At 35.8% G+C, this 27,973-nt stretch overlaps 1 protein-coding gene across 2 annotated transcripts in view; it reads left to right on the top strand.

Annotated features, from left to right (window-relative positions):
- The window catches only part of STIM2 (stromal interaction molecule 2), a 141,560-nt gene extending 116,589 nt beyond the window's left edge, over positions 1–24,971 (top strand). Inside the window, exons 5-13 of one of the 2 annotated variants that reach the window (XM_044225827.1) lie at positions 1,949–2,064; positions 4,875–5,052; positions 5,589–5,766; positions 10,330–10,497; positions 10,762–10,785; positions 11,200–11,300; positions 11,525–11,763; positions 17,871–18,144; positions 23,539–24,971. In XM_044225827.1, coding sequence (XP_044081762.1) covers positions 1,949–2,064; positions 4,875–5,052; positions 5,589–5,766; positions 10,330–10,497; positions 10,762–10,785; positions 11,200–11,300; positions 11,525–11,763; positions 17,871–18,144; positions 23,539–24,016 — 1,756 coding nt within the window. In that variant the 3' untranslated portion in view covers positions 24,017–24,971. The remainder of the gene's footprint in view (positions 1–1,948; positions 2,065–4,874; positions 5,053–5,588; positions 5,767–10,329; positions 10,498–10,761; positions 10,786–11,199; positions 11,301–11,524; positions 11,764–17,870; positions 18,145–23,538) is intronic. The other variant, XM_044225828.1, reaches the window with a different exon arrangement.
- The last annotated feature ends 3,002 nt before the right edge of the window (positions 24,972–27,973 follow it).

Here is a 27,973-nt window from a genome sequence, read left to right as displayed (position 1 = left end):
TTTTTTAAATAGTCAACATGTTGCTAGGAAAGACAAGTTATAAATACAGAAGTTCAGCTTTCAGGTAAGCCCATTGGAGCCTTTTGGAGTGGAGGAGAAAGGAAAACTGGAATGCCCTTCATCCAGCCCCTTTTCTATGGTAATGGCACTTACATGAGTCCACTTAAAGGAGCAGTATCAATTAACTTAAAGATGTGAGTTACAGAACTTTTTGTAGGGTAACTGTAGATAAAAGAGCTGTTTATAATAATGTATAAGAAAATGTATTACACATCACAGATGTACATGTGCCTTCAACAATTCATTATGTTTCCTTTCTGTGACATTAAAATACTGTCACACATGCAGTAGGTAGCCAAAATTATGTTAGTTTTATGTCAGTTATCATGAGCTTTTTACTGATTTTCTATACTCTGAAATTCTTATTACCAGAGCTTATACTAAGGCTCTCTTCGCCTGACACATGCCTCCTCATTCCTTTCAGACCTGTGTGAACTTCCCTGACATCCTCACCCACTCAGGTAGAATCACTTCCACCTCTGGGTTCATACTGAACTTTGTATAAAACTGTTATTTGGTATCCTTTTTACTACATCTCATTGTCTTTCTTAAATTTAGTCTATCGATATTGTTGCTATTAATTCATTCATGCATCCATCCATGCATTCATTCATGTATTATACAAGCATTTATCAAGCATCTACTTTTGCCAAGCATAGTGCTAGGTTTGGGGATACTGAGACAAGACCTAGCTTTGGCTTCAAGCAGTTTCTCACGTTAAAGGTGTAATAGCAGCATACACAGAAGGAACCTGCGGAGGTGAAGGAAAGCATTTTGTAAAGGGAAAGTTAGAGTTCATTACTCTGTAAAGTGTTATGGAAGCCTACAGCAGTTATAGGAGGCTTTATAACTTCTCCATACTTAAATATTTTGATACCTTCCAAAATAAAATATAGTGGTTCAGAGTACAGTCGTTGGAATCACACGTATTTGGATTTGAATCCCTGCCCTACCTCTTGGTAATTATGCAACCTTGGGCAAGTTACTCAATCTTTCCCTACCTTAGTTTCCTCATTTATAAAATGGGAATTTTATATATATTAGAGGTTTGCTTGAATTTTGACTAAGCCCTTGATACAGGACCCGGCATATAGTACATGCTTGTTTTTATTGTCATTGTTATTAGCAATTTTATTATTATTAGACTTTGTGTTATAAGATCTTTATTGGCATCATATTTGGTTGTTAAGATGTCTTAGTTGATGACTTTGGGCTACTTGGATTTGAAATTCAAAACAAAGTAATTTTATTTACTTATTTCACGTGTGCCTTTTCCGCTCCCTTCTCCCTACATGGTTTCTTCATTGCTGGTGAAATGGTTGAGTACTTTTTATTACCTAAATCCCTCCCTCTTCTCCATGAGGACTTCTAACTCTCACTTAGGGCTTCAGTGGACTTTGTTTAATTTTTAAGCAATTTACATATAAAAATGTAAAGGTATAGGCTTTTTAAAGGTATAGATACTTTTAAAGAAAAGTGATACGACCTAATTGAGAACTATATTTTAAAGTCTGCTAGTGATGTTAAGTAAATCATGTACAATGTTCTTATCCTCTGTGAAATGATAGTAAAATGCCAGAGGTAATTAATTTTTGTAAAATACTTTTGCATTTGATAAATTTCAATATCCTAGTAAATTATAGCATAAAGTAACCTTAGAAGACAAAAAAATTAACATAATAAATAAATAATTGACATACATAGGTGTTCGTACAGCTGAGTTTACACTAGAAGGTTTTTGGTATGTTTTGATATGTTAATAAAGTATTAAATCACATGGATGAGCTCTTACAGCAGTCATCACTGAATATTAAATGTATTGTTAAAATTTTAAGTTTACATACTTGAAATATTTTCATTTAATATGTGTGTTTTTTTAAATAAACAGGATAGCGGTACATGAACCTTCATTTATGAGTTCTCAATTGAAAATCAGCGATCGGAGTCACAGGCAAAAACTTCAGCTCAAGGCACTGGATGTGGTTTTGTTTGGACCTCTGACACGTTAGTATTCTCTCTGAGTCTGATGCAAAAGAATCATCAGATCATATACTTGTTATTTAAAGAAGGAAAAAGTAAGAAGGAACACTAAGAAAATCATTAGGTATAAAGGAAATGTCATATATATTAAGATTTATAGGATGAGATTTTCTGTCATTGAAATATGGCATGTGAAATTTCCAAGCTGGTTACTGATGTAAAAAGTTCTAAAAACTATGTTAGTTGATAATTTAGAATTAAATTTCTAGATTTGGAACTTTAAATCTTTGTAACAGTTTTAATGTTGATACCATTATAGCTGGGTATTCACTGAAGGATGCCTTTCAGAAATGGTACAATGTAACCGTCTCCATGGCATGGAGTAATACATCCTAACTTGATTTCATTTATCACCGGGAAAAGGATTTTCTAGCTATAGATCAAAAGCAGAGATCCACTTGAAATTTTACATGGTAACAGACTATCCTGGCAGAAGTACAAGGCGGAGAATGTTATTTGATTGTGTTGAAGAAGAACATCTAACAAATTTTTATGTCATATTTGTAAGGAAAATAAGCCTTGTATTTCTTTACTTTTGACAGGAATACTTTTTCCAGAAAGGAAATTTAATATATTTAATTTCAAATTCTAAAAAGCTTTGGGGGAAAATGTTTGAAGAGTACACATTTTAAAGGAATTATGTGCTATTTTTCAGAAGCCAAAAAGAAATAACAAAATTAATACAAGGAAAATGGCATCTTCAGATGATAAATTAGGAAACTAATATTTATTTTACCTCAATTTTTGGAGTTAGGAGACTTGCAGTTTTGGTACTATGGTTTTGGGGGTGGCCCTGCTGAAAAAGGGTTCCTGGAGCTGTTGGATGGATTCCATGACTGTACTGGTGGTTCTTTTTTGGCTCAGGCTGAGAGCAGCTGGTGAAACAGCTGGAACTCCGCTTTGTGAGAGGTGGTGGCAATGCACTGTTGTTGGAAATTACAAACCCTAGGAAGCAGAATGCTCCTGAAATGCCGGGCATTCCACACAGATGACACCCTGAGTTTCTTACTGCATCTCTTGGGGATTGTCTTCCATGAGATTCTACTTTTTTCATCGGAGTGATTGGTGAAAATAGAATTAAGCTCTAAAACTTGCCTCTCTGTACAACTTGGTTAGGGATATTTATGTTTTATTAATCTGGAAACAAATCACCCTCTATGCCAAAACAGTATTATATTATCATTTGAAAAGAAATCAAACTAGTCTCAAAGAATGTTGAAAGCAAATGTTTTAATAAACAAACCAGTGAAGAAGTTAATGATGCATTACCTTTTTAATGTGTTTGTCTTAGAGTTATTATTCGAGTGAATGAGCCCTGCAGTTGGAATATAGGCGTTAGATTTGTCACTAATATTATAAAATGAACAAAGATACATTTTAAAGGAGTTTTTTGAAATCTCTTTCAGTTTGTGGTAATTATTTTAGAGTTTGGGACTTGTCTATTTATTGTTATTTCTGGTGATTCTATTTTGGCCTGAACAGAGCTCATATTTGAACTAGAACTCGAGCTGAACTTCTCAGTCTGAGGCAGAAATAAAAATAAATCCTTGTGAGATTTTAGTCTTCCGCAGTGCATCCGTTTCACTGTAGGTGTGCGCTCTGGAAATATGCAGCCCTGAGGGTCTCTGGCCTGGAGCATGCTGTTCATCACACCGTGTAAACATACACAGACCGAGGAAGCACAGGAGCTTGTCCGTCTATAGAGCTCCTTATTTCATCACCCATGCAACAGATCTTCCTGCTGGAGGCCTGGGCAGTTAGGTCGTTTTCCACTATAAACTATATCTCTTTGGAGCAACGAATACATTATATTGTATTAGTTATCTTTGTGTATCCTTCCAGAGAGCCCTCTGAAAATTCGTGTGCATTAAGAGGGATAAACTAGGAAATTATTTGACTAGTGATTTCTGTGTTTGGTATCACTGAAGATAGTAGGCCCTGGCTTCTTACTCAGTGAGTAAGTGCTAGAAATTACTGACATGCCTAATGGAAAGGAAGGTGATCTGTTCTTTCTGTCTAGTAACCCAGATACCTCTGTCAAATAGCCACCTAAAGCATGACTTGTTATCATTTAACTCCTACTTTCTCAACCTTGGTGCTTCACATTTTGGGCTGGATAATTCCTGGATGATTCTCTATTACTGGCAGATGTGGGGCTGGAAAGTGATTGTCTTGTGCGTTATTGAACATGTAGCGACATCCCTGGCCTCTCCCCACTAGACACCGGTAACAACTTCCCCATCCACTTTACGCCCTCCAATTGTGACAAGCAAAAATTGTCAAATGTCCACTGTTGGGGGGATATCACCCTTAGTTGAGAATCGTTGACTGATCTTAGTTATATGACTACTTGCTTGGGAAAAATGCTCTTTTGGGGAATGATTAGGCTTCCAGTTTATGTATCAAAGGAAGACCAATCTCTAACTGGACTGAAGGAAAGCCGTTGGTGTGATAGTGGTGGTACTCTTTATGCCTCCTTTCACCCCACAGAGGACATGACTGGAGGTGTTTCATGGCTCCCCAGGACTTTTGTTACCAACAGGGGTGGAGTACACGCTTGTAGGTTTATCTGTGCCCTCTGGTAGTTCTAGTGTATCAGACTGTTATAATAAGCACTTTGATTATTAGAAGAAGGAATTTTTAAAAGGCTAGAGCTGGTTTATAGGAGGGACATTTTCACATTTGTTTTTAGATACCTATTACTTTAAAAAAAATTGCTTCTATGTATTGAACTTCTGTTATCAAAGATTAATCATTTCTAATTTTCTTTATAGGCCCACCTCATAACTGGATGAAGGATTTTATTCTCACAGTTTCTATAGTAATTGGTGTCGGAGGGTGCTGGTTTGCTTACACACAGAATAAGACATCAAAAGAACATGTTGCAAAAATGATGAAGGACTTAGAGAGTCTACAAACTGCAGAGCAAAGCCTAATGGACTTACAGGAGAGGTGAGTAAGTTTAAAAAGCTATGTGAGTCTTACTATTTATGTAGGCAAATATAGTTTGTGAAAATATAATATGGGCATTGGCTCACACTTTTATTTAGTTGTTATACACATCAGTAAGGGTCTGCCACTTCATTTTGTATTTTTAGAAAAATTATATTGTTCTAGCTAGAGATTTATTTTAAAGGTATGCACTAGAGAATAAATGAGCAGGTCAGTGGAAATAAATCAAGTATAGGTGGAATGATATGTATAGTTAAGTTTTATTATTAACGTGATTCAGGTAATAATGAATTTCTTAAAAGTCTCTTTGCTGAAGGGTGATTCCCTGCTATCACTGTATTTTGAGCTGAGTATTACCCATATAGCTGTATAGGGGGCTACCTGCTAGTTTTGGTATTCACATGTAAGACTAATAGAAAATACTCTGATTTTGGATGGAAACATGTATTCTCCTGCTTGATACGTATTTATTCTTTGTGAAAAAAATGAAACTTTGGAAATTTTGGTGAGGAATTTTAATTTTTTCCTTTTATAAGGCTTGAAAAAGCACAGGAAGAAAACAGAAATGTTGCTGTAGAAAAGCAAAATCTAGAACGCAAAATGATGGATGAAATCAATTATGCAAAGGAAGAGGCCTGTCGGCTGAGAGAGCTAAGGGAAGGAGCCGAATGTGAACTGAGCAGACGGCAATATGCAGAGCAGGAATTGGAGCAGGTATTTACATCCCATGAACATATTTGTTAGGGCAGTGGTAGTGCCCCTCTGAGGAGTTGTTTTGTTTTTGTTTAGTCTTCTACATTTAGTGGCATTGTATATCCTTCCTTAGTTCATAAAAGAATTATTTGTTTTACATTGTTAGCATTGTTGGCATTGATCAAAGCCCATATAGCAAAATGACAAAGTAATAATTTAAAAATAAAGTTACTGTCATGTTCACTCACTCATGAAATCTTACCCCATGCCATGTTAATTATCTCCAGTGAATTTAAGATGTTTATTTAACATCTGTGATATGTTTCAGCTACCAGCTGTAACCTAGTAAAGTTTATCTAATGTTAAGCCTCTCTGCAAAGGTAAAGAATCTATTATACATTTGAATCCTCTTAAATGGCTTTAGAACATAATCTGCTAAAAATTCTGAAGTTGTCTACAGGTGGCTTTTCAGTATCTCCTGCTACCATGCAGTTGCTCAAGATGGAATGAAAGCCTTCAGGAAAGGTGGGGGGTGAGGGTGCAGAATTTAATTGTAGGCAGATCTTTTGGTTTTCTGTTCTTGCTTTAAAAAAATTACCACTAACTTCATGACTTTAAACAACACACATTTATTATCTTACAGTTCTTAAGACAGAGTTTAAAATAGGTTCACAGGGCTGCATTCCTGTGGAGGCTCTAGGGAGGATCTGTTTCCTTGCCTTTTCCAGCTTCCAGAGGCTGCCTGCATTTCTTGGCTCATGGCCCCTTCCTTCATCTTCAAAACACATCACTCCAGCCTCTGTTTCTGTGGTTTCATCTCCTTCTTCTGACTTGGACCCTTTCTTTACTGATAAACTGCAGGCGAGAAAGCGTGCCCAAGATCAGAGTGTCTCAGTTGTAAAGCAGGGCCAAGAACCTTGGTGTTCTGTCTCCCGCTTTGCTTTGTGTACTGTTGTCTTCTCAGCCAGGTGCTAAATAAGGAATAAGAATTATGTGATGAATGAGTTTCAGTTTAAACTCATGAAAAAAATGTTCAGTGTGTGTTACTGTTTCCTTCAGGATTGTCATTTTTGGTAGGATTTTTCTGCCTGAACACAGCCATCTCTTCCATTCATGGCTAGCTATTGTTTCCCTCATACCCCTGGCATCTTTTTTGTTGGATCTTTTCCCTGTAAGGAGTTTGTTCTCTAAAGTTAACTCCTACATGTACTTTGGGGTCAGGTCCTATTTACCTGACAAACCTTATCTGTACAGAATGTAGTAAAGAATCCAGGAGTTAACAGAAAGAAAAGAAAAAGGCTTAGCCAAAATTATAGTGTGCAGGAATTAGATATTATGCTTTTTATTTCTGTGAGAACTCACTGCCTTTTCCCACCAAGACTTCTAACTCTTGGTTTGTTCCCAGTACTGGCTTGTTAGCTATTTTTCTGCACTTTATGGGAAAGAAAGAACAAATCAGAAAGCAGTAGTGCTAATTTGCCTACAGATACATAAACTGATAGCAGAATTTTACAAGTAAGTGACTGCCCCACAGCAAGGGAGAAGACACCCTACAAAAAGGATTCACAAATCACAAACATTCTAATAGGAAGTTTTTGCAAAAACCGTTGCACACCTCCGTAGACCGTAGGATCTCCATGATATGTCCCAGTACAAATGTAATGATCCTAGTCAGATCCCAAGTCAGTAAGAGGTGGTTTAAAGGGGTTAAGTGGGTATTTAAAAAGAACTTTGTCCAACATGATTATAGTAATAAGAAACACAGTTTTAACAGTTGCATACTCTGTGTCAGAAGTTTATGCTATGCACATTACAGGTGGTTTGGTCATAAATTTTAATCCTCACAATAGATATTATGCTCATTTATAGATGAGATGTGCAGAGAGGTTAAATAAGTTGCCTGAATTCACATAGCTCTTAGGTGGCAAAGCCAAGATTTTTGTGTGTCTTATTCCAAAGTCCACGTTTTCCCGTACTGCTATTAAAAGTTTTGTCTCTAAAAGTAAATTTCACTGGGAAGTTAATTTATGTATGTTATATAGTCTACAATTCCACATAGTTTGAAGTATTACTATAGCTTATCTGGGAGGTAGTCAACTTCTCAGAACTACAAGTCAAGAGTATCTGGTACATGTATTGTATAGTGGCGCTATTTTCCCCTAAAACAAAAACTTTCGGGTGAAGAGTTGTACCACTTCATATTTTGTATGGTTTAAATACTTTTTCATGTAAATTATTTTGTTCTTAAAGTTTCAAGAAGACCAAAGTCAGGACAAGTCATAGTATTTGCCTCTTCTACATGAGACAAACCTCAGATTAGAAAGTGAAGAACTTGTGAAGGTCACAAGGGTAATAATCATAAAGTTGGGTCTAGAGCCGTGTTTCCAGATATTTAGGGTGTTTCTTTGTGTGATACCATGTTTTTACTTATTGCTGTTTTATTCCTGAGACACAAACATTGTGTAAATAATTATATTTGTAAACAATTTAATAATTCATTTGCAAAAGCTTATAATTACTTGCTTTTTTCCGCATCCATTCCTCTGTAAATAACAGTGTAATTCAAACTGAAGGATTAGAATTTAGGTCAAATGATAAACTTATGAATAATAACAGTGAATATAGTTAAAAATAGTTGCTCTTGTTCGAAGGTCAGGATTTCCAAAATTTTGAATCATTATTTGACAGTCAGTGAAAACATTGTTCAGCTTCAGCTGTGAAATAAACCAATTTTCCAAGCCTCAGCTAGCTCTATACTAATTCTGTGTTAAATGTGTTCATTGAGTTCTTTTAGGGGACATAATAAGGAAAATCTTTATGAATAAAGAGAAAAACTTGAGTGAAATTTAAAATAGATTCTCTGTTTAGCTCCTTGGCAATGGAAATTGTATGGAAATTTTAGCTTTAAGATCTTATGAGTAAGAGAGCCTGCTGACCTACACTTTATAGTGTTGTGTGGAGCTCCATGTCACAGGACCTGACCTCAGATCCTCTCTTCCTGAAAGATCAGCAGGGACGCCACACAGCTTAGCCAGCTATTTTATTAAACACAGTATTGTCCCAAGCGCTTTGCACAGTTTAATGTGTCAGGCACATGTTGCTTAGGATTTGTTTTTAGTGAGTAAGTGGAGTATGTTCTATCTTACCCTTACTTGTAATGTCTGTACTTAGTGTCCCATTGTGATTTTTTTTCTTCTGATTTTGAAGTTTTAAAAGATACTTCTCAAACATAATTTTCTTTCTGCAGTATCTGACAGCTGTTCTATTTCTTTATCAGAAGAAATTTGTGTACAGTACTCTTATTAGTTTATTCTGGCACACAATAAAGTTTATTTAAATAAATTGAGCTTGCTCAGATCAAACTTTCTTCTGCACATGAGTTTAAGAGTGGAGTTTTTAGTTACTTACTTAGCTTTGGGGGACGTAATTTACAGCTATGGTGCTCCAGAAGCAGGATGCTCCGCGGTGCATTTGTGACTTTGTCTGAAGGTCTTGAGTGTGTTTGTGATTCCTTATATTCCACCACGCATCCTTACACATCTTTAGCTTGAGCTCTTGCTAGTTTTTAAGTGAATCTTCCTTAGAATGGATTGTCTCTTTTTTCTTAGTTCTTTTCTTAGGCTTTCTTTAAGAGTTTTTCCCTTAGCATTTTATTCCAACTACTGCAGTAGGCATTTTAGTTTTGTAACTGTTTATTGTCCGGTTCCCCTAAAGGGCAGCTCGAAGGAAGACTTCGACATCCTGACAATGAAACCTGTGCATAGTTTCTCATGGAAAAATCAAGCAGAGTCTCACTCAGAATCTCTTTTCTTGAAATTTACACATGGTCTGCAAATGCTGATTTATCTACCTTCTCGTATGTTAGAAGCAGCGAATTAAGTAGAAGTCAGTTAAACAGACTGTAACAGACAGATGTGCTTATGATAACAGTGAGAAATAACTAACCGTAAAGCAGATGTCATGAAAACTGTAAAAAAAAAACCGGTATCATTACTTTAAGAAGTGAATGTATAGTGAATAGTGAATGTATGGCTTTTGGTAGTGTCTCCTGGGAACAGTAGAAGGGGTAGTAGGGCAGGTATCCACTGCATTTTGGATACTTCTTATATTCTATACCCTAAACAAAAATACACTATAAGAAGAATGTAATCCATTTTAGTTTGGTATGTGTCTGAAATTTTCTTCTGTCCCTTGAGTCTGGCTATTATAAAATATAAAAACTAAATAATGCAACTTAAGATTTATGTAAGCCCTTTCTATCCTTTGGCTTTACAACTTTGGTTAGTGGGTTAAGATGCACTTAAAAACTTCAGCTCTAGTTTTTATGTTAGGAATATATTTTTATACTTTGTGATTTTAAAAAGATGTTTACAAAGAGCATAATTAAAATTGCATTTTCTTTTAATTTTGGTAAAATCTTAATTTCTTAAGATGTATCTTAATTTAAATATTTTCTTAAAAAAATAAATTTCTTTCTCTTTCTCTCTCCATCTCCATCTTCCCTCCAACGTTCTCTTCCTCTTTCTCTCCTCATTCCTTCCGTTTCCTCTTCCCCCTCCTCTTTTCCTTCTCCCTCCTTTCCAGGTTCGAATGGCTCTAAAAAAGGCTGAAAAAGAATTTGAACTCCGAAGCAGCTGGTCTGTTCCAGATGCACTTCAGAAATGGCTTCAGTTAACACATGAAGTAGAAGTTCAGTACTACAATATTAAAAGACAAAATGCTGAGATGCAATTAGCTATTGCTAAGGATGAGGTACTCTATTATATTTCATAATTTAATAAATTTCTAAAGAGATTAACCAATTGGGATACAAAGATCTGAATAAAATTTTATTGTTGTAGCTTCTTTTTGTGAATTGGAACTTACTGCATAAATTGACTCTTGTAGTCATAGGCCGTAGAGTAAAATTACCTTATTTAGAGCAGTATATAACTTTTAAAATGACCTTAGTGTCATTTAAAAATCATCCCTATTATCATTATCATAAATGTTTTATACAGAGCTTTTCTTCTCTAGGTTGCTGCATCATATCTGATTCAGGTTAGTAGTTACTAGAAATTAATGTCTGACTCTTATTAAATTGTGTGAAATGACATTAAGTTTTAATCTGATTTCTAGCAAAAAAAAAAAAAAAGCTCAGTTCACTCACTAACACCTCATTGCAGTAGGATATGATTAATGTTATTTTGTTAGTTTTAATAGAAGATTAGGATTTTCTGAACCATCAGAATAAGAGAAAAGTTTTCCAGAACAAAGTTTTGAATTGTATTTATTGGCTTAAGAAAGCATGCTTTCTCCCTCATCTGTTTTCTTTTTTGGAAATTAGGGCTTTATTTTGGCTAATATAATTCTCCACTGATTTTATGATTATTAATATTTTCAAAACAAACTTCATTAATATGTGTGTATTTTTTCCAAACCTACCCTTATTTTTTTCTCTCCTTGGGTTTCTAGGCAGAGAAAATTAAAAAGAAAAGAAGCACAGTCTTTGGGACTCTGCATGTTGCACATAGCTCCTCCCTAGATGAGGTAGATCACAAAATTCTGGAAGCAAAGTAAGAATGTTATTTTAGCTATCAGTTTACCTGTATTATGTTGAAATGTGTAATTTATAAACAGTTTACATATGTTAACTTGTCATTTAAGCATGTGTAATTACATAACCTATACTAATTTTAAGAATGGTTAATTGTAACGGTCTGTTCATGTAGTCGCCCTGTTTAGTGCCATATTAAAGATTCTTTGATGCAACAAGTAATTACTACATTGGCTTTTTCAGGAAAGCGCTCTCTGAGTTGACAACTTGTTTACGGGAACGACTTTTTCGCTGGCAGCAGATTGAGAAGATCTGTGGCTTTCAGATAGCCCATAACTCGGGACTCCCCAGCTTGACCTCTTCCCTGTATTCTGATCACAGCTGGGTGGTGATGCCCAGAGTCTCCATTCCACCCTATCCAATTGCTGGAGGAGTTGATGATTTAGATGAAGATACACCCCCAATAGTGTCACAGTTTCCTGGTAAGTGATGAGTTCAAAAAAGAGAGTTTGTACAGTTTTTCAGGTAACTTTCTACCATGCGTTTTTGAATCATTGACTTTGAAACCTATGATGAAAAATTTGTTCATTCATCATTTTCTTTTTTTTTCCTTTTGTGGTTAATAATTTCTCTTTTCTATGTGAGAATAATCAGGTGTGTATTTATATACATATATACATAGAGTAGTGCATCATACATGCTAAATATCATATGAACGAAGTGCTGAGCTTTGAGGGTAAATATTCTTTCAAATGACAGCTTAATCTATAGTAGAAAGTAAAAATTAGGGGAAGATCTTGGTACCACTGACTAACCAACTCTGTGACTTTGGGCCAGTCTGATTTATTTGAAATTGCATTACCATTCCCAGTGGGCAAGGGGTTTTCTGTTTTGCTTTTCCAGTTCTCTATCCTTTTATTTAAAGAGTTTATCCTGCTATATTTTTTACTCTTGTTGCACTGGCTCAGTTTACTTTTAAGCAGACTTAAACTGTGCTTACGTTTAGAAGAACTTTTTTTTGTTGTTGCTAGAAAATGGAATTCCTCTCAAAGGTGGTTTTAAAATTTACAGTTTTTGTATTTTGCCTTGTTTATGCTATAAACATAAAACATAAACATAAATGTAAAATATGTAAAAACAGTATGTAAAAATAAATGTAAAGCATAAATATAAAATATGTAAAAATTAAACATAAATATTTGAATTTTTACACTGTTAGGAATATGTTTTAGTAGGAAGGTTAAATTCAGATATTTTAAATTTTAATCATTTTTAGAATTTATTAATATATGGAATTTTTGCAAAGTTTTAGAGAGTTGAATTTAAAATGGTATGTTCTTATATTAGAAATCATTTGAAAAACTTTTCATCCTTGTTATTGCCTGCCTGAATAACTTTCCCAATCTTTGTGACCTTTTGGAAACTATAGATAAAACAAGATTCCAAAGAATAGAAAGCAGAATTTAATCACTAATTGGTTGAAAACTTAAATAGAAATTCTCGTTTTAAGACAAATCAATCATGATATATAAACATTTTCCAGTTTGAATTTTTTTATCCAATTGTTACATTTTTCCTGATGTTACGATTTACAAACGGTTCTAATTTTTAGAACAATTTTAGGAAATAAAGCCCTAAATTTATAAATAAATATTGAATGACTATGCATTTGTGTTCATTTCTGTGGCTCTCTCTGGTTTAATGATAGAGAGGTAACGCAAGTCAACTGGGGAGGCACTAAACTCTTAACACAATAGGGAAGACAGAACAGATAATAAATGCTGTAAACCCTGGAATATGTGACCTTGCTCATCTCACTTGTCCTGTGCTGTGAAGTAGTTCCGGTGCAAAGTTATACCTGTATCTGGACCAGCTCTGCTCTTTGAATATTGTCTTGTCTTTATTTGAATTATATGCCCTTAAGCTTGCCAAATGCTACACTGATTCATAAGTGTATGATTTTGTTTGAAAACTATAGCTTTTAAAAATAACAGCTTCTCCTTAGAATCCATAGTTATTCAGTATCAGTATACATGAAGATGTTTTCCCTAAGTTAACTAGGTTTTTTTTTTTTCTTTCCTTTTTTAAAAGTTCTTTTTGATGGATCAAAACATCTATATGTGAATAGTTGTCTTAGGTTTTCAGTGGTTGTGATATACAGAGAAATTTAAAATATGAAAAAAGTATGAGTTGATTTTTAGTTTGATGATTTAGAAGTTCTGTGACCAAATTTATTATCTGTGAAAAAAACTCTTGCCTAAGATTACACTTTGAGAGCTCTGCCTCCACCCAGTGGCACAGCAGTGATACTCCACTCTGCCTAGTTACGAAAGCATAATTTCTAGAGCTGATAAATGGGAAACTCCTGGAAGTCAGACTAGAGCCTAGAGTAGGATGAAGGCCTCTTTATTTTGTACCCTCTGAGAAGTTTTAAATTTGTACCGTGGGTATGTGTAAATTGTCTAAGTGTGAAATAGTGGCAAGGAAACATACCAGTGGTATGTTAAGAGCAAAGTAAAAGATTGTGAAACTATACACAAAATAATATTGTCTATGTTTAATTATGTGTGAAGAAAAAAGACAGGGAAAAAATTATCAAAGTTTAGCTCTTTGTGGGTAGGAGAAGAGATCATAGTTTTTTCCTCTTATCTGCTAAATATTCATAGTGGGAAATGTGGTACCAATTTACTTAAAATTTCTTATTATAAAGTCATTCAGATGTACTTAAAAGTACTGAAAATTAAATGCCCACCTACTAAAGATAAATGATTTTAACATTTTTGCTCTATTCATCCCTTTTTCCGAAATAAACTGCTATACATATAGCTAAAACACATGGCCTCCCCTTCCCACTCTTCTGAAGTTGTATACCATTCTAAGGCCTGTTGTACTTTTATTACTTGCAGATGTACCTATAAATAATAGATACAGTTGTTTAAAAATTTACATAAATTATAAAACTCTAGGTAATGTTTTGCAGTTCTTTTTGCTCACATGTATGTTGTAAATTTTCCATGTTCATATACAGCTTTATTAAGAATCACTGTAACTGTTTAATATGAGTTAACGACAGTGTATCTATTCATTATAATCACAAACCACAGTTTATTAACCCATTTTTCTACTGAGGTAGGCTCTTTGTACTTTTTTGCCTTTACAGACAATACTGCAGTGAGCATCCTTACCTTACCTTTATCTTTCTGTGCATACTTTTGAGAGTTTCTCTGAGTAGACACCTAGAAAATGGATCACTTTTAGTCCTTGGGAGGGCTGCTGTTCCTAGTCATTGCAGGGTTGCTCTCAAAATAATTGTTCATTTTTACACCCACCTTTATAAGAGTGCTTGTCTGCCCATATCCTCATCAATACTTAGAATGATCTGATTTATTTGTTTTGTAACTTGAATGGCTGTGGCATACCATAGAGTGATTAAAATTTTTATTTCCTTGATGACTACTGAGATTAATTTCCAGTTCATTTAATGGTGTTTGTATTCAGATTTCTTCCTCTCTAAGTTGTTTGTTCCTACTGTGGAATCTCTCTCAAGATTCCTTATTGATCCAGGAGAATTTGTCTTAATATTTTCCAGCTCTTTGATGGTTGCAGATAGCTTTCAGGCTTTGGCTTTTCTTTGTTACTCAGCTGTATTATTTATTTCTTTTATAACCATAGGGGTTTTTAAAATACGTTTCCAGTGACAAATTTATGAAACTGATTTGTGCTTTTTACATCTTTTTCAGAAGATAACAGATTTGCTCTCTTAAAAGTTTCAGATTTGCTTTAATCCTTTAGTCTTTTAATCTACCTGGAAGTTATTTTTGTTTGTATTGTGAGAGAGGAATCTAAATATATCTCCTGATGTATGGACAAACAGTTGTCCCAGCCTCATTCCTGGTCTGTCCCTACCGGTTTGTAATCCCACTTCTCTCCATTAGTGCACGTGTGCATCCAGGCTCTCAGTTCTGTTCCACTGGTTCCATTCTGCTTTAGTTGCTATTTTATAGTTTATAGTAAGTGTTGAGGGTTGATAGGTCTGCATTTTCCTTTATTATTCCAATTCACGATTGCTGTTTAGGCCAATATGATTTTTAGGATTCACTTATGAAGATCCATTGAGATTTTATTGGAATTTCTTTGAATTTATTGATCTATTTGGGGACAGTTATTATTTATAAGTTTCATTTATTGGGATCTGCTTTTACATCTTTAAAATTTAAATTTTTCTCTGTACTCTTCTTGCACATCTTTTTAAAAAAGATTAATTTCTGGATACCCCATAGTGTTTTTTGTTTTGTTTTGTTATTGTTTGTAGTTACACGTTACCTCTCTTTAAGAAATTTTTTTTGCTTGTTGCCGATGTAAAGGGAACTGCTATTGACTTTGCTAAGCTGATGTTACATACAGAAATACTAAATTCTCTCAGGAGTCTTTTGGATTTTTTTGTTTATGCAATAATAATAATAAGTTGTTTTTTTCTCTTTTCAGTCCTAATGCCTTCTTCCCTCCCTTTTTTCCCCCTAAGACCTTCAATAAAATGTTGAATAGGGGCACCTGGGTGGCTCAGTGGCTTAAGCCTCTGCCTTCCGCCCAGGTCATGATCCCAGGGTTCTGGGATCGAGCCCCTCATCAGGCACTCTGCTCAGCGGGGAGCCTGCTTCCCTCTCTCTCTCTCTGCCTGCCTCTCTGCCTACTTGTGATCTCTGTCTGTCAATAAATAAATAAAAATCTTTTTTAAAAAAATGTTGAATAAAAGCCATGATTGTAGGCAATAATGATTGCCATTTCTGATTTCAAGGAGAATACTCCCAATATTTTATCATGAAATGTGATTTTTATTTATTTATTAAATTATTGTTTGCTCTGTGTTTTGGTAGATTGCTTTTAAGTTAAGGAAATTTTATTCCTATTTTGCTAAGAATGATTCTTCTTTTAAATCAGTGGCTGTTAAATTTTACCAAATTTTTTCCTGCTTAATTTGAGGAGATCACTTATATTATTTTTCTTTATTCTGTTGTATAAAAGCAGCACAGTGTGTGAATGTGCTTTGAGAAGTCAAGGGAAGGACAAAATAATAGTCAGTGTCAGGTGCTGGTCAAATGTCAGGGAAGGGTTGAGCTATCTGTTGAATTTAGCAACAAGGAAGTAGATTGTGACTTTGTTGAGAACAGTTGCAGCAAACTATATGTGAGCACTTCCTACTTTCTTTGATGAGTGAGTTAAGGTGAAGTAGTGGAGAAAGTAACAGATAAAATTCTTCATAAAAGGGGAGAGAGGTTGTGTCAATTGAAAAACAGAGTGAAGACAGAGGAGGGTTTTTTGTTGCTGCTGTTGTTTATTGGTTTGTTTTTTAGGTTTGTTGTTCAGCATTGATTTTTAAATGCTATTGGGAAAGAAGTTGAATATAAAGCTAACAGAAGCCCTAATCAGTAGAGTAAGGTGCTTGAACTTGGGGTCGAGAATAGGACAAAGTAGAAGGAGCAGAATGTGTGAACTAGAAAGATAGAAACGTGGTCAGAATCTCAATTGTCTGTCTTGACTTATAATATCAAAAATGGAGCAGTGATCTCAAGACAGCAAGACAAACTTGGGAGAGTGAGTGATGGCATAGATGTTTTGAGATGGGGGGAAACCATGATAAGTTAAGGTGTCGGAAGGTCTTATTTATAAATGAGATTGCTCAAGTTTAATGATGTGATGTTCTGGTGCTGCAGCCGAAGTTTTCTACCTGCATGGGTCTAGACTGAGACTGGTAGCAGAAACAAGATTATCTAAGATTTCTAGTTGGCTCCATAGTAATCAGTGTTCAGGAAACAAGTTTTGGTCAGATCTTTGCCTTACTGGCTAGGAAACAGTATTTCAATGACTTGATTTAAAATTTCTTAGAGGCAGGCAAACCATAAAAGACCCTTAATGATAGAGAACAAACTGGGGACTGATGGAGGGAGATGGGTAAGGAATGGGCTAAATGGGTGACGGGCAATAGGGAGTGCCCTTGTGATGAGTACTGGGTATTGTATATAAGTGATGAATCACTAAATTCTGTTATAATACGAAACCGTATTACACTATATGTTAACTAACTGGAATTTAAATTGAAACTTGAAACATGAAAACAATAAAACTTCCAAGTTCAGACAAGTCACGCTATCTCAAGAGATAATCTCAACCTATATTTTTTTAACTGATAGTTTTCTTCTTTTAATGGTAAAATTCACACAAAGTTTTGCTACAAAGTACACATGCTGTATTGATTTTTAAATGTAAGGATTTATCATCATGAGCAAATTTTCAAGCCTGTGTAGTTAGTAATGTCATATGTAATGTTAGAGCCTCATGGGTTTATGTTTTCTTCTGTTTATTTTCTAGACCTGTTTTCGTTTTTATTCTATTGTTTTTGTATTTCTTCACCTTCCTGGGAAGCAGTCCAGGTGGTAGAAGTGGTGACGATAGTGCAGTTACTCCAGTGAGTGCTGGCTGCATGGTGACGTGACCTGTTAGTGGAGGCAGGACCCCGACATGTGTGTCTGTGCTGTGCCTTGAAGCGACGCTGGTCTCATGAGCCCGTTTGTGTGTTTCTGCTTGTTTTCAGGGACCATGGCCAAGCCCGCGGGGTCGCTCGCCCGAAGCAGCAGCCTGTGCCGCTCCCGTCGCAGCATTGTGCCAGCCTCTCCGCAGTGTCCTCGTGCCCAGCTCCCTCCTCACACGCCGCACCAGGCCCACACCCGGCACCCCCACCACCCCCAGCACCCACAGCACTCCTTGCCTTCCCCCGACCCTGATATCCTGTCAGTGTCAAGTTGTCCCGTCCTTTATCGAAATGAGGAGGAGGAGGAGGCCATTTACTTCTCTGCTGAAAAGCAATGGTATTGGCACTGAACCAACTGCAGTATATGTTGGGCGGGATGGATGGGAGGTGGGCCTGGGGTGGGGAGGAGCGACACTTTGGATTCTTCTGTTGCTGCCTCACGAATTACCATAAACTTAGTGGCTTCAAGCAACATCCCTTTATTAGCTCTTAGTTCTGCATGTCAAAGTCCAGGCTTGGTGTGGCTGGGTTTTCTGCACAGGGTCTCACAAGGCTAACATCAAGGTGTTTGCCAGGCCTTATTCTTCTCTGGAGCCTGGAGGGCCACTTCAGAGCTCACTTGGTTGTGACAGAATTCAGTTCTTGTGATTATAGCCCTGAGGTCCTGTTCCCACACTTGCTGTTAGCCGGGTGCCCTCCCAGTTCCTAGCGGCTGCACAATACTCCTTGCTGTATGGGTCTCCATCTTCAAAGTGCACAACAGAAACTATCCCTTCTGTCAAGTCCCCTCTTTCCTTGGTATCTCTGACTTGCCCTGTCTCTAATCTCTGGACCCAATTTAAAAGACTCACTTGGATAATAATTTCTGTATATTAAGATAGACTAGTTTGGGGCTCCAGTTACATCTGCAGAATCTCTTCTGCAGCACCTCTATTAGTGTTTGATGGAATAACTGGAAGAATATATGTGTTTACATGAAGACTAGAGATTTAGGGACCATCTTAGCATTCTGCCCACCATAGACAGTGTAGATGTCTTGACATGCAACTGCTTAGAGACCACTGCACACAACTGACTCAAGTCTCAGAGCACAGAATTGTCTTACAAATAGTTTTATTGTAAAACACAAAGGCATAAAGTTAAATATACACAAAGAAACGCTAAATATGACTGAATTTTTAAAATATTTATTGCCACTCAGTGATTTTTTTTCTGTTATGTGCTAGTACTTACTAGCAAACAGGAAATATTAAATGGCCAAAGATAAAAGAAAATGTAAGAATTTGTATAGAATGGGTATAGCAGCAGTGTGTTCTAGTCCAGCTTGAGGACCATCATGCTCCATGAGACCCGTTGCAACTAAGGATGTCTCCTTCCAAACCACATCTCTCTTTAGGAGTGGTGGGATATTAAGTGACAGGAAAACCGATGCCAGTTTCTGACTTTGCTCACACATTGTCGCTATGCAGCTCTGAAGTCTTCCTGTCCCTATGTGAGAAACAAAATTAAAGGGAGGGGGCTCGATGCTCTCAGTGACCCTTTGTGGCTTCTCTTTATCATGTGATTCTTTTTTTGACATCATCATCAAAAAATAATTTTCATACATGTTTGTTTTTATCTATTAGTGAAAGTAGATTTTATGAGAGAGTATTCCCGAGGAGAAGGTACAAGGTTTGTGTCCTTGTTACAGTTGGAGAATTTGGTGCAGCTTTGCTTGGGTAGCACTTTCTGATTAGCTTTTTGTATAACCTTTGCAGTATAACTATCATCACCCACAGGATGGCATTAGGGACAGAACCAATTTTGTGTGGCTTATGGAAATTAATAGGAAGACTCTAGAGTGCTGCTATCCAGTAGAATCTCTGCATTTGTGGAAATGTTTAGTTTTCATTTCAACTAATAGTGTTGGAAATTCACAGCTAGCTCATAAATAGAGAATTTAGCTGCAGAAAACTTTTCCTCATTTAGTCTCTTACATGTTTACATGACGAACCACTAGAATCCTTACAAAATAGTAATATAGTAATAGTAGTAGTAATAGTAATGGTAATGACATTTACCATTAGTAATATTAATAACATTTACTATTTACTGATCTTTTATGTTCTATGCATTATGTGCGTATACCCTCATTTAAATCTTACCTTGACTTGAGTCTTGTTATATAGGCATTAAACTGACATGAATTCACCTATACCTCACAGTGAGAAAAAAAGAAATAGAAAAATAACATAAATAGTACACATCAGGTTCAATATTCCAAAGAATATATGCTCTAGAAAAAATGGGACACTTTAAGAGTCAGAGATTATACTATACCTTACACCCCAAATCTCACTAGTTCTGTGGAAGTAGCAACACTTCAGATTATTATTTGTTTTGGAGTAAGGATGTTAGAATGAGGAATAATTTTAGAGATTAATCAAATACTCTGACAGGAAAATTGAGACCTGGTTAATTTAAGTGATTTGCCCAAGGTTGTGCGGCTGATTAATGGCAGGACCAGTACTGGAATCTAGGAGTCTGACCTTAGATTAGTATTCTTTTCACATACTATTTAGATTTTAGAGACTGTCTTTGAAACATTTTTAACCTAGCTTAGAACTTCACACACAAAGCAGCCAAACCACATAGCAGAGTAGAAAGTAAATTTATAAAATTGTAACTTAAATCATCTTCTGGCTCTGGGACCTGGACAGCTTCAGGAACAGTGATATATGCTATACCATTAATGGATGCCCAACTCCAAAAGAAGCTAACAGAAAAGTCCTTACCAGTAACCAACTGCTGAGTCATTTCTTCTTATCTGAACTTCCTCTTGTCCTCTGTTAGTATCCCCATTATCATATTGTAAAAGCATTTTAAAATGATGCAGCACATGTAACTGTATTACATGAAATCATCATTTAAGTCTTTATTTGCCCAGGGGATTTGGTACCTTCTGAGAGCTTGAAGTGTAATAGAAACAATCTGCCCATACACGTGTGAGTGAAGTACAGAGAAGTGATTAAATACTTTGAGTAAGATACAGATCTAAAATGGGGTATTAACATGAAATGCACATCAGAAGTAATATCACTGTGTGAGTAATGATAGTAATCACAGGTCATCTGAGGTGAGAGATCATTCAGTTCATTTATTCTATAAATATGAACTTAGGTCCTTGCTGTATGCTGTGCACTTGCTAATAACTTGGCTGCCAAAACAAGTGAGACAAGGTTCTGGCCTCGTTCTGGCTGGTGGATTATGATCATATGTGTCCTTGCCTTTCTCTTCGGTCTTCAGCTCTCTTCCTTCTCCTACCGTGTTTCTTCTGCCAGTTACTTTTTATCTTAACTCTACTTTTTATTTCTTAATCATTTCTTTCATAGAGTGAACAGTATTTGAATCCCATGTGGTACATACAAAAATAAGTAAGACATGATCTCTATTATCCAAGGTCTTTTCTCTTTTTCTTTGCTTTCATCTGTTTCATTCATTCATTCGTTCATCACATATTTATTAAATACCCACTGTGAACTTGTCTCTCACCATTCCAGTGCAGAGAATACAGAAGTTAGTAAGATTTCCTGTCCTCATTTTCTTTCTTCTGGAGAAAGTGACTATAACAAGTTAATATAAAATACCTTTTGAAGTAGTGGGATGTTCTGGGATGCTAACTAAAGTCCGATAAAAAGAGAATACTGTTTTGACAGAGTGCCAAGGGATTTATCTCTGGAGAGAGAGCAGTTGAGCAGTGACCTGAATGACCTGGGGCATTAAGCCCTGTAGAGATGGAGGGAAAGAAAATAGGCAGAGGGAACAGCAAGTGCGTAGCCCCGAGGGAGTCATGGGATTGGCATCTTGGGGAGAACAAAGAGGGAGGCATAGTGTAGTAAGACAGAGTGCTGGGGCCTGCAGCTGGAGCCATACCCGTGGTCCTGATTGTACTGGGCTCTGCGGACTTGGGCACGGTCTTTGGATTTTTAGCCTGACTAGGGGAGGAAGCATTGGAAAGGTGTGAGCAAGTAAATGAATGATGCACTCGGTTTTTAAAAACCCCTTTGCACTATTATCTTAGTTTGTGTGCCCCTTGGCTCCAATGGGTTATTAGCCCTGCTCAATCAATATTTGTTGAGATGAATTGAATTTAGGTGAGAGAAACACCTGTCTAAACTTTGTGTGACATTTGCATTTTCCAGAGCAGTTTTTGTTAATTTTTCATGACATCCCTGTGAGTTAGGCAGTGTGAGAATTTCATTTTATAAATCTCAACTTTAACATATCATTGTGGACAATGAGGGAGAAAATTAGCCACTTTATACCCACCAGGCCATGTTTGTCAAGTTTTGATATTTTATCTGCTATAGTTCTCTCCCTTTTTTATGAAGACATTACAGGTAAAATGACCTATATTATATGCCTATTCAGCATCCTCACCCCTGCCCAGAAATAAGTACTTAAATGGATTTGGATGTATATAATTTGTGTGAATGTTTTATTGTTTTTATTTTTTTATTTGTATATCCATAAAACATATTTTTATTTTATTTTTTTTTGAAGATTTTATTTATTTTTATTTATTTATTTGAGAGAGAGGAGCAGGTGGAGGGGTAGAGGGAAAAGGACAAGCAGACTCCCCGCTGAGCTGGGAGCCCCATGTGGGTCTTGACCCCAGGACGCTGAGATCATAACCTGAGCTGAAGTCAGATGCTTGACTGACTGAGCCACTCAGGTGTTCCTTTGTTATGTATTTTATATAAGTGGCATCAAACCAAATTTATTAATAAATTATATGCTTTTTGACTTAAAAAAAAAAAAAAAACCCTTTGCATCTGTGTAGAGCAGTAGCTAAGAAGGAGGAACAAGAAGGGAAGCAGGGAGATCAGTTAGGAAGCCCTTGCAGTCACTGAGGTGACTTCACAGTAGTTCAGGAATAGGGATGGTAGCAGTGGGGGAGTGACAAGTGTTGGATTTGAGGGATATTTTGCAGGAATGGCTAATAGCATCTACTGTTTTTTGGCCTTGAGGTTGTGAACTTTATCTTTATTATCCTTCTTATTTTTCTTCTCTCTTTACGTGGAGAAGGGGGGAATCAAAAGGGAATAAACTTGTGAGCATTTATTGACTGTCTACTTCTTAAAAAATCAGGTGACATCACTGACTTTTGCCTCCCTTCACTCCCACGCCTCTGCCCCCAGTTGTACGTCAGCTTCCTTCTCCTGCTTCTAAACTTGGGAGATCTTACATTTTAGCTTAACTATATTCCTTTTTTCCTTCCTCAGGAAGCTAAATTTCATCAGTTCAATAACTAAGTAGGAAAAGGAGAGACCATGACTAAAGTTCATCTTTTAAAATATGTAATGTCAGCTATATGATTTAGAAAGAAAAATACTCGGTGTTGAAACAAAACACCAAAGTAGCTGAGATTAAAAAAAAAAAAATCTGTGAACTTTAAGCATTTTCATTTCTCTGACAATTCAAGAAAGATGTAGCATGAGTTATGTTTCTTAAATTGGAAGATTTCATTATTATAGTGTATGTTACATATTAAACATTGAGTTTTGCTAAGTTTATTATTTAAAATAGTAATCTAATTTTGTCAGAATATGTATGGACTTTTAGTATTTTTCCCTTTTTACATTTTGATGGATTAAAAATAGAAGTTTTAGTTAGAATTAGTTAGCATGTCTGCTGGTAGTGTTAGAAAATAACTGATTTAAAATGTTACCTTTGTCTCTGTCTCATCCAGGGAAGTGCCAGACACTGCCTCAGAATGTGACTCCTTAAATTCTTCCATTGGAAGGAAACAGTCTCCTCCTTCAAGCCTTGAGATATACCAAACATTGTCTCCTCGAAAGATATCAAGAGATGAGCTCTCTCTAGAGGATTCATCCCGAGGAGATTCACCCATAACTGCAGATATCTCTCGGGGTTCTCCAGATTGTGTAGGTCTGACAGAAACGAAGAGTATGATCTTCAGTCCTGCCAGCAAAGTGTACAATGGCATCTTGGAGAAGTCCTGTAGCATGAACCAGCTTTCTAGTGGCATCCCGGTGCCTAAACCTCGCCACACGTCCTGTTCCTCTGCTGGCAACGACAGTAAGCCAGTTCAGGAAGCCCCACATGTTGCCAGGATAAGCAGCATCCCGCACGATCTTTGTCATAATGGAGAGAAAAGCAAAAAGCCATCAAAAATTAAAAGCCTTTTTAAGAAGAAATCTAAGTGAACTGGCTGACTTGATGGAATTTATTGAAGTGGCATCTTTAAACTCTTTATCTCCCATCCTCCACTCCCCCCCACCTTTTTTTTTTAATTTTAGGAATGTAACGCCATTGGGGCTTTCCAGACTGGATGTCATAGTGGACTGTCCCAGGGGCAACTGTCTACTGTCTGCCTATTTAAATGACTATATAATCAATTTGTCAAGCCAGTTATATTGAAAAATCATTAAGAGATGAGACAGTTTACAGTCATTTCTGCCTATTTATTTCTGCTTTGTTATTAGTGATGTATATACAACATTTTGTTGAAAGCCACTATGGACTTACAAGCTTTAATGGACTAGTAAGCCAGCATGGGCTTGCAAAAATTTCTTGTTTACCACACCATCTTCTTATCTTTCCACAGAGCTCTTTACATCCTGGACTAAATGACTTAAAGTAAAACTAATTGCACTACCATTTTCCAGACTGGAAAAAAAAAAAAATCTCTGCAAGTGAAACTGTATAGAGTTTATAAAATGACTATGGATAGGGGACTGTTTTCACTTTTAGATCAAAATGGATTTTTAAGTAGAACCTAGGGTTTCTAATTGACTTGATTTCTGGAAATGAAAACCCACGCTTTTATTATGGGAAGCTTCTATAAATGCATTTAATGTTATAAAGTTTCAAGTCCTGCTGTAAAGATCATGTTGTTTTGTTTTTCCCAGGGCTTTCACTGTGATTTACTGCATTGCAGGCTGTATGATAAAATATAAATAATTTAAGGAGAGAAGGCTCTTGATTTCCTTACACACGTGGAAGAGTTAAAATTTGATTTAAGGACTGACATTCACAAGCTTAAACTGAGGTTGGGGACGTGGGGATTCAGGCACTTGTTTACAGACTTTGAATAACCGCAAAGAAGTTTGGTTTGTGAAGAATTTGTACTGTGGAAAAGATAATAAATTGGAGACATTATTGTGTGGGACTGTGTTGATTTTTGTTGATAACACTCCACTAAAAACACTATACTGTTTCTGGAGAGCTAAGTGAGCTGTTGTGTTGCTTAATTGCACTATAAGAAATAGTGACGTTTTGGAAGTTGTCAACAAATTTCTTTCCATTTTATATTGTTTGTCATATTTTTATGTAGTTTCAAATGTTTAAATGTTCTAATATCAAGATTAACAAATATAAATTTATGGTGCATTTAGATTGTGTTGTATTAATTTATAAAGTTTGGGGTTCGTTAAATCTCTAGGTTATTTAAGGGTAGCTTTTACTGTGAAGATCATCACATAGATCGGCAAAAAAAAATTACCAATAACGTCTGGGAGTTTTCGCCTAAACTACTTCTAAAAATTCAGGCATAAATGATTGGTTAATGCAGTATGGATGGACATTGGGATGAACAGTGGATACATATTAGCTAGAATGGCTTTTCAGCAGTATGGCTAAAACACGTAGTGTCCAACCCAGTCCTGCTTAGAGGAAAATGCCAACTGATTGGAAGTTTATGTGAGATGTGCTCCTAGAAATACTTTTATCAAGAATACGAACGGTTTTCTGAAGTGTCCAAAAGTTGTGGTGGTTTATTCTCTTTAGTACTGTTGTTAAAAACTTAAGGTGTTGAATGATATATATATTCACATATATTCAATATATGATATATTCAATATATATGTTATATACACACACAGATATTTATATATTTAAGAGACAGTGCTGTAAAGGCAAAAAAATTGATTAACTGAAATAAACACAGTGTTTTGGTCTAATCAGAAGGTAAGATCTGAAAGGTCAAGAGTTGAGGAACAATGGCACTAAAGCTGTTGGGAAGTGGGGGTAATGTGCGTAAAGCATTGAAAAGCATTCTGGAAAGTTTCTTCCAAGTGAGGGAATATTTTTATCTTCTTTCTCCTTCTTACAACCAGACAGTAGTTCTTTCCTCTGAAAATTGCACAAGGTTTGAGAACTTTATAGTTTGTTAGATAGAAAAGGTAAAAGACCGATGGGGCAGGGAGTTGGGGGGGAGGAGGAAAGAAGGGCTCCAAAGGGCTCCCAGCAAGGCCCGCTGCCTGTTGAGTGTTAGAAGGGAATTCAGGATCAGAACCACTGGACGCCAGCACATGGCGGCTGTGGTGGAAGAGGCTGGCCTAAGTATAGTGTGGGCAGTCTAAGGGAATTCATGGTTTGTATGAAATTTCATGTTCTTGTGTATAAACAAATTCAACAAAGGGGTTTTTACTGCTTTATGTTGGTAGTACTTACTTGGCTTTAGTACAGTGTTCTATATTTGTAAATTCAACAGAGAATAATTAAGCTGTAGAAAGCCACAATAATTTCTGTGTTGCTTCATTTCCATGTGTAGAGTTGGGCATTAATATAAGTTTTTTAAATTATCCATTCGTTACCTTACTAATCTTATAAGACTGGTGTTTTCTGATTTTAAAAGTAATACCCTCCTTATTATATAAAATGACTCATGATAGAAAAGTATAAAGAAGAAAAAGAACAGCAAGCAGGTTAAATTCTACCAGCCCAAATAACTATTTTTAATGTTTTGGTTCATTTTCTGTCAGATTATTTTCTCTATATTGATATATATTTACATAATTGAAAACATACCATATATGTATTTAATTTTACATCATGTTTTTCACTTAATATAAGCATTTCTCCAACATCATTAAAAACTTCATGAGCATTTTAGTAACTATAATATGCCATTATATGGATTTACCATAATCTTTTAAATTATTCTTTTATTAATCATTAGGCTATTCCTGATCTCTGATATGCGAAATACTAGGATTTAACATTTATTGAGCGCTCAATGTACTAGGTGCAGTTCTAAACTCAAATATATATTCCCATATAATCTTTATACCTACCTTGTAAGGTAGGTACTGGCTTTTGTGGGTTTTTTTTTTTGTTTGTTTGTTTGTTTGTTTTTTTTAATAATCATTTTACTGATGAGGAAACTGAGCCAGAAAATTAATAATGTGCTGAATGTTACATAGCTGGTAAGTGGTAGTGTCAGCTTCTGAGTCATACCACATAAATTCTAAACGTTTTGATTCCTGAGAATATATATTTTGAGAAGTATATAGGAAAGCCTAAAGAGAATATATATGTAAAACTATACCTTGTTTATACCTTGAGTATAACTTTTTAAGGTTTCTTATATAGCTGTGTTTATAACCGCCCCCCCCAATACCAGAGTGTTTCACACTGTCACTTTCTGAATTACCATGTGGTTAAAACTGCTAATTTAATTGGTAAATAATGTCTAGTATTGTTGGAAAGTTTCTTCATGTTATGTATTTTTCATTTCAGTTAATTGTCTATTCATGTCTTTTGCCCATTATGTTCCTGGGGTCCTAGTGTTTTTTGTCTTTCAAATGTAGCTATTCTTGTATTCTTCATTTACCAACTAAAACAGTGATTTTTTAAAAATTATATTCGTATTTCCATGTTTATTTTTAAAAGTAAGCAAAAGAGAACCTACATATGTTTTAGCCTTAATGATCTCCTATTTATAGGTCTTAAATGGTATTTCCCAAAAAACTTACAGATAAGAGACAATATTAGAATCTTATTCAACAAATATTTAATAGCCTATCACATACCAAGCATCACAATCATCAGCTCTGTGGGTATAGAGACTAATGTGACCAGTACCTCCCCTAAAGGAACTCCTCAGTATCTAATAGGGGAGACAGATCCAACAAAAATTCTTGTAATAAGGACAGTGATAGAATATAAACCAAATGTCGGGGAGATGGGAGCTAATAGGGAGAGGATTTCTCTGCAGCTCAAAACTAATAAATCAAGGACAATTAAATGGGGCTAATTTGCTGAGGACGTGGAGAAATTTGCTAGAACTGTAACAGGCCCCAGAGCAAGTTAGTTTTAGGGCTTCTACCAACTAGTAGTCTAGTTCCAGCAAACGAACTTGCAGTTACTGAGGTCCAGCA

Source organism: Neovison vison, chromosome 11 (assembly GCF_020171115.1).
Source record: "Neovison vison isolate M4711 chromosome 11, ASM_NN_V1, whole genome shotgun sequence".
In the NCBI taxonomy this organism is placed as follows: Eukaryota; Metazoa; Chordata; class Mammalia; order Carnivora; family Mustelidae; genus Neogale; species Neogale vison.
The sequence above is the reverse complement of the archived record's forward strand: the minus strand, read 5'-3'. Positions and strand labels throughout refer to the sequence as shown.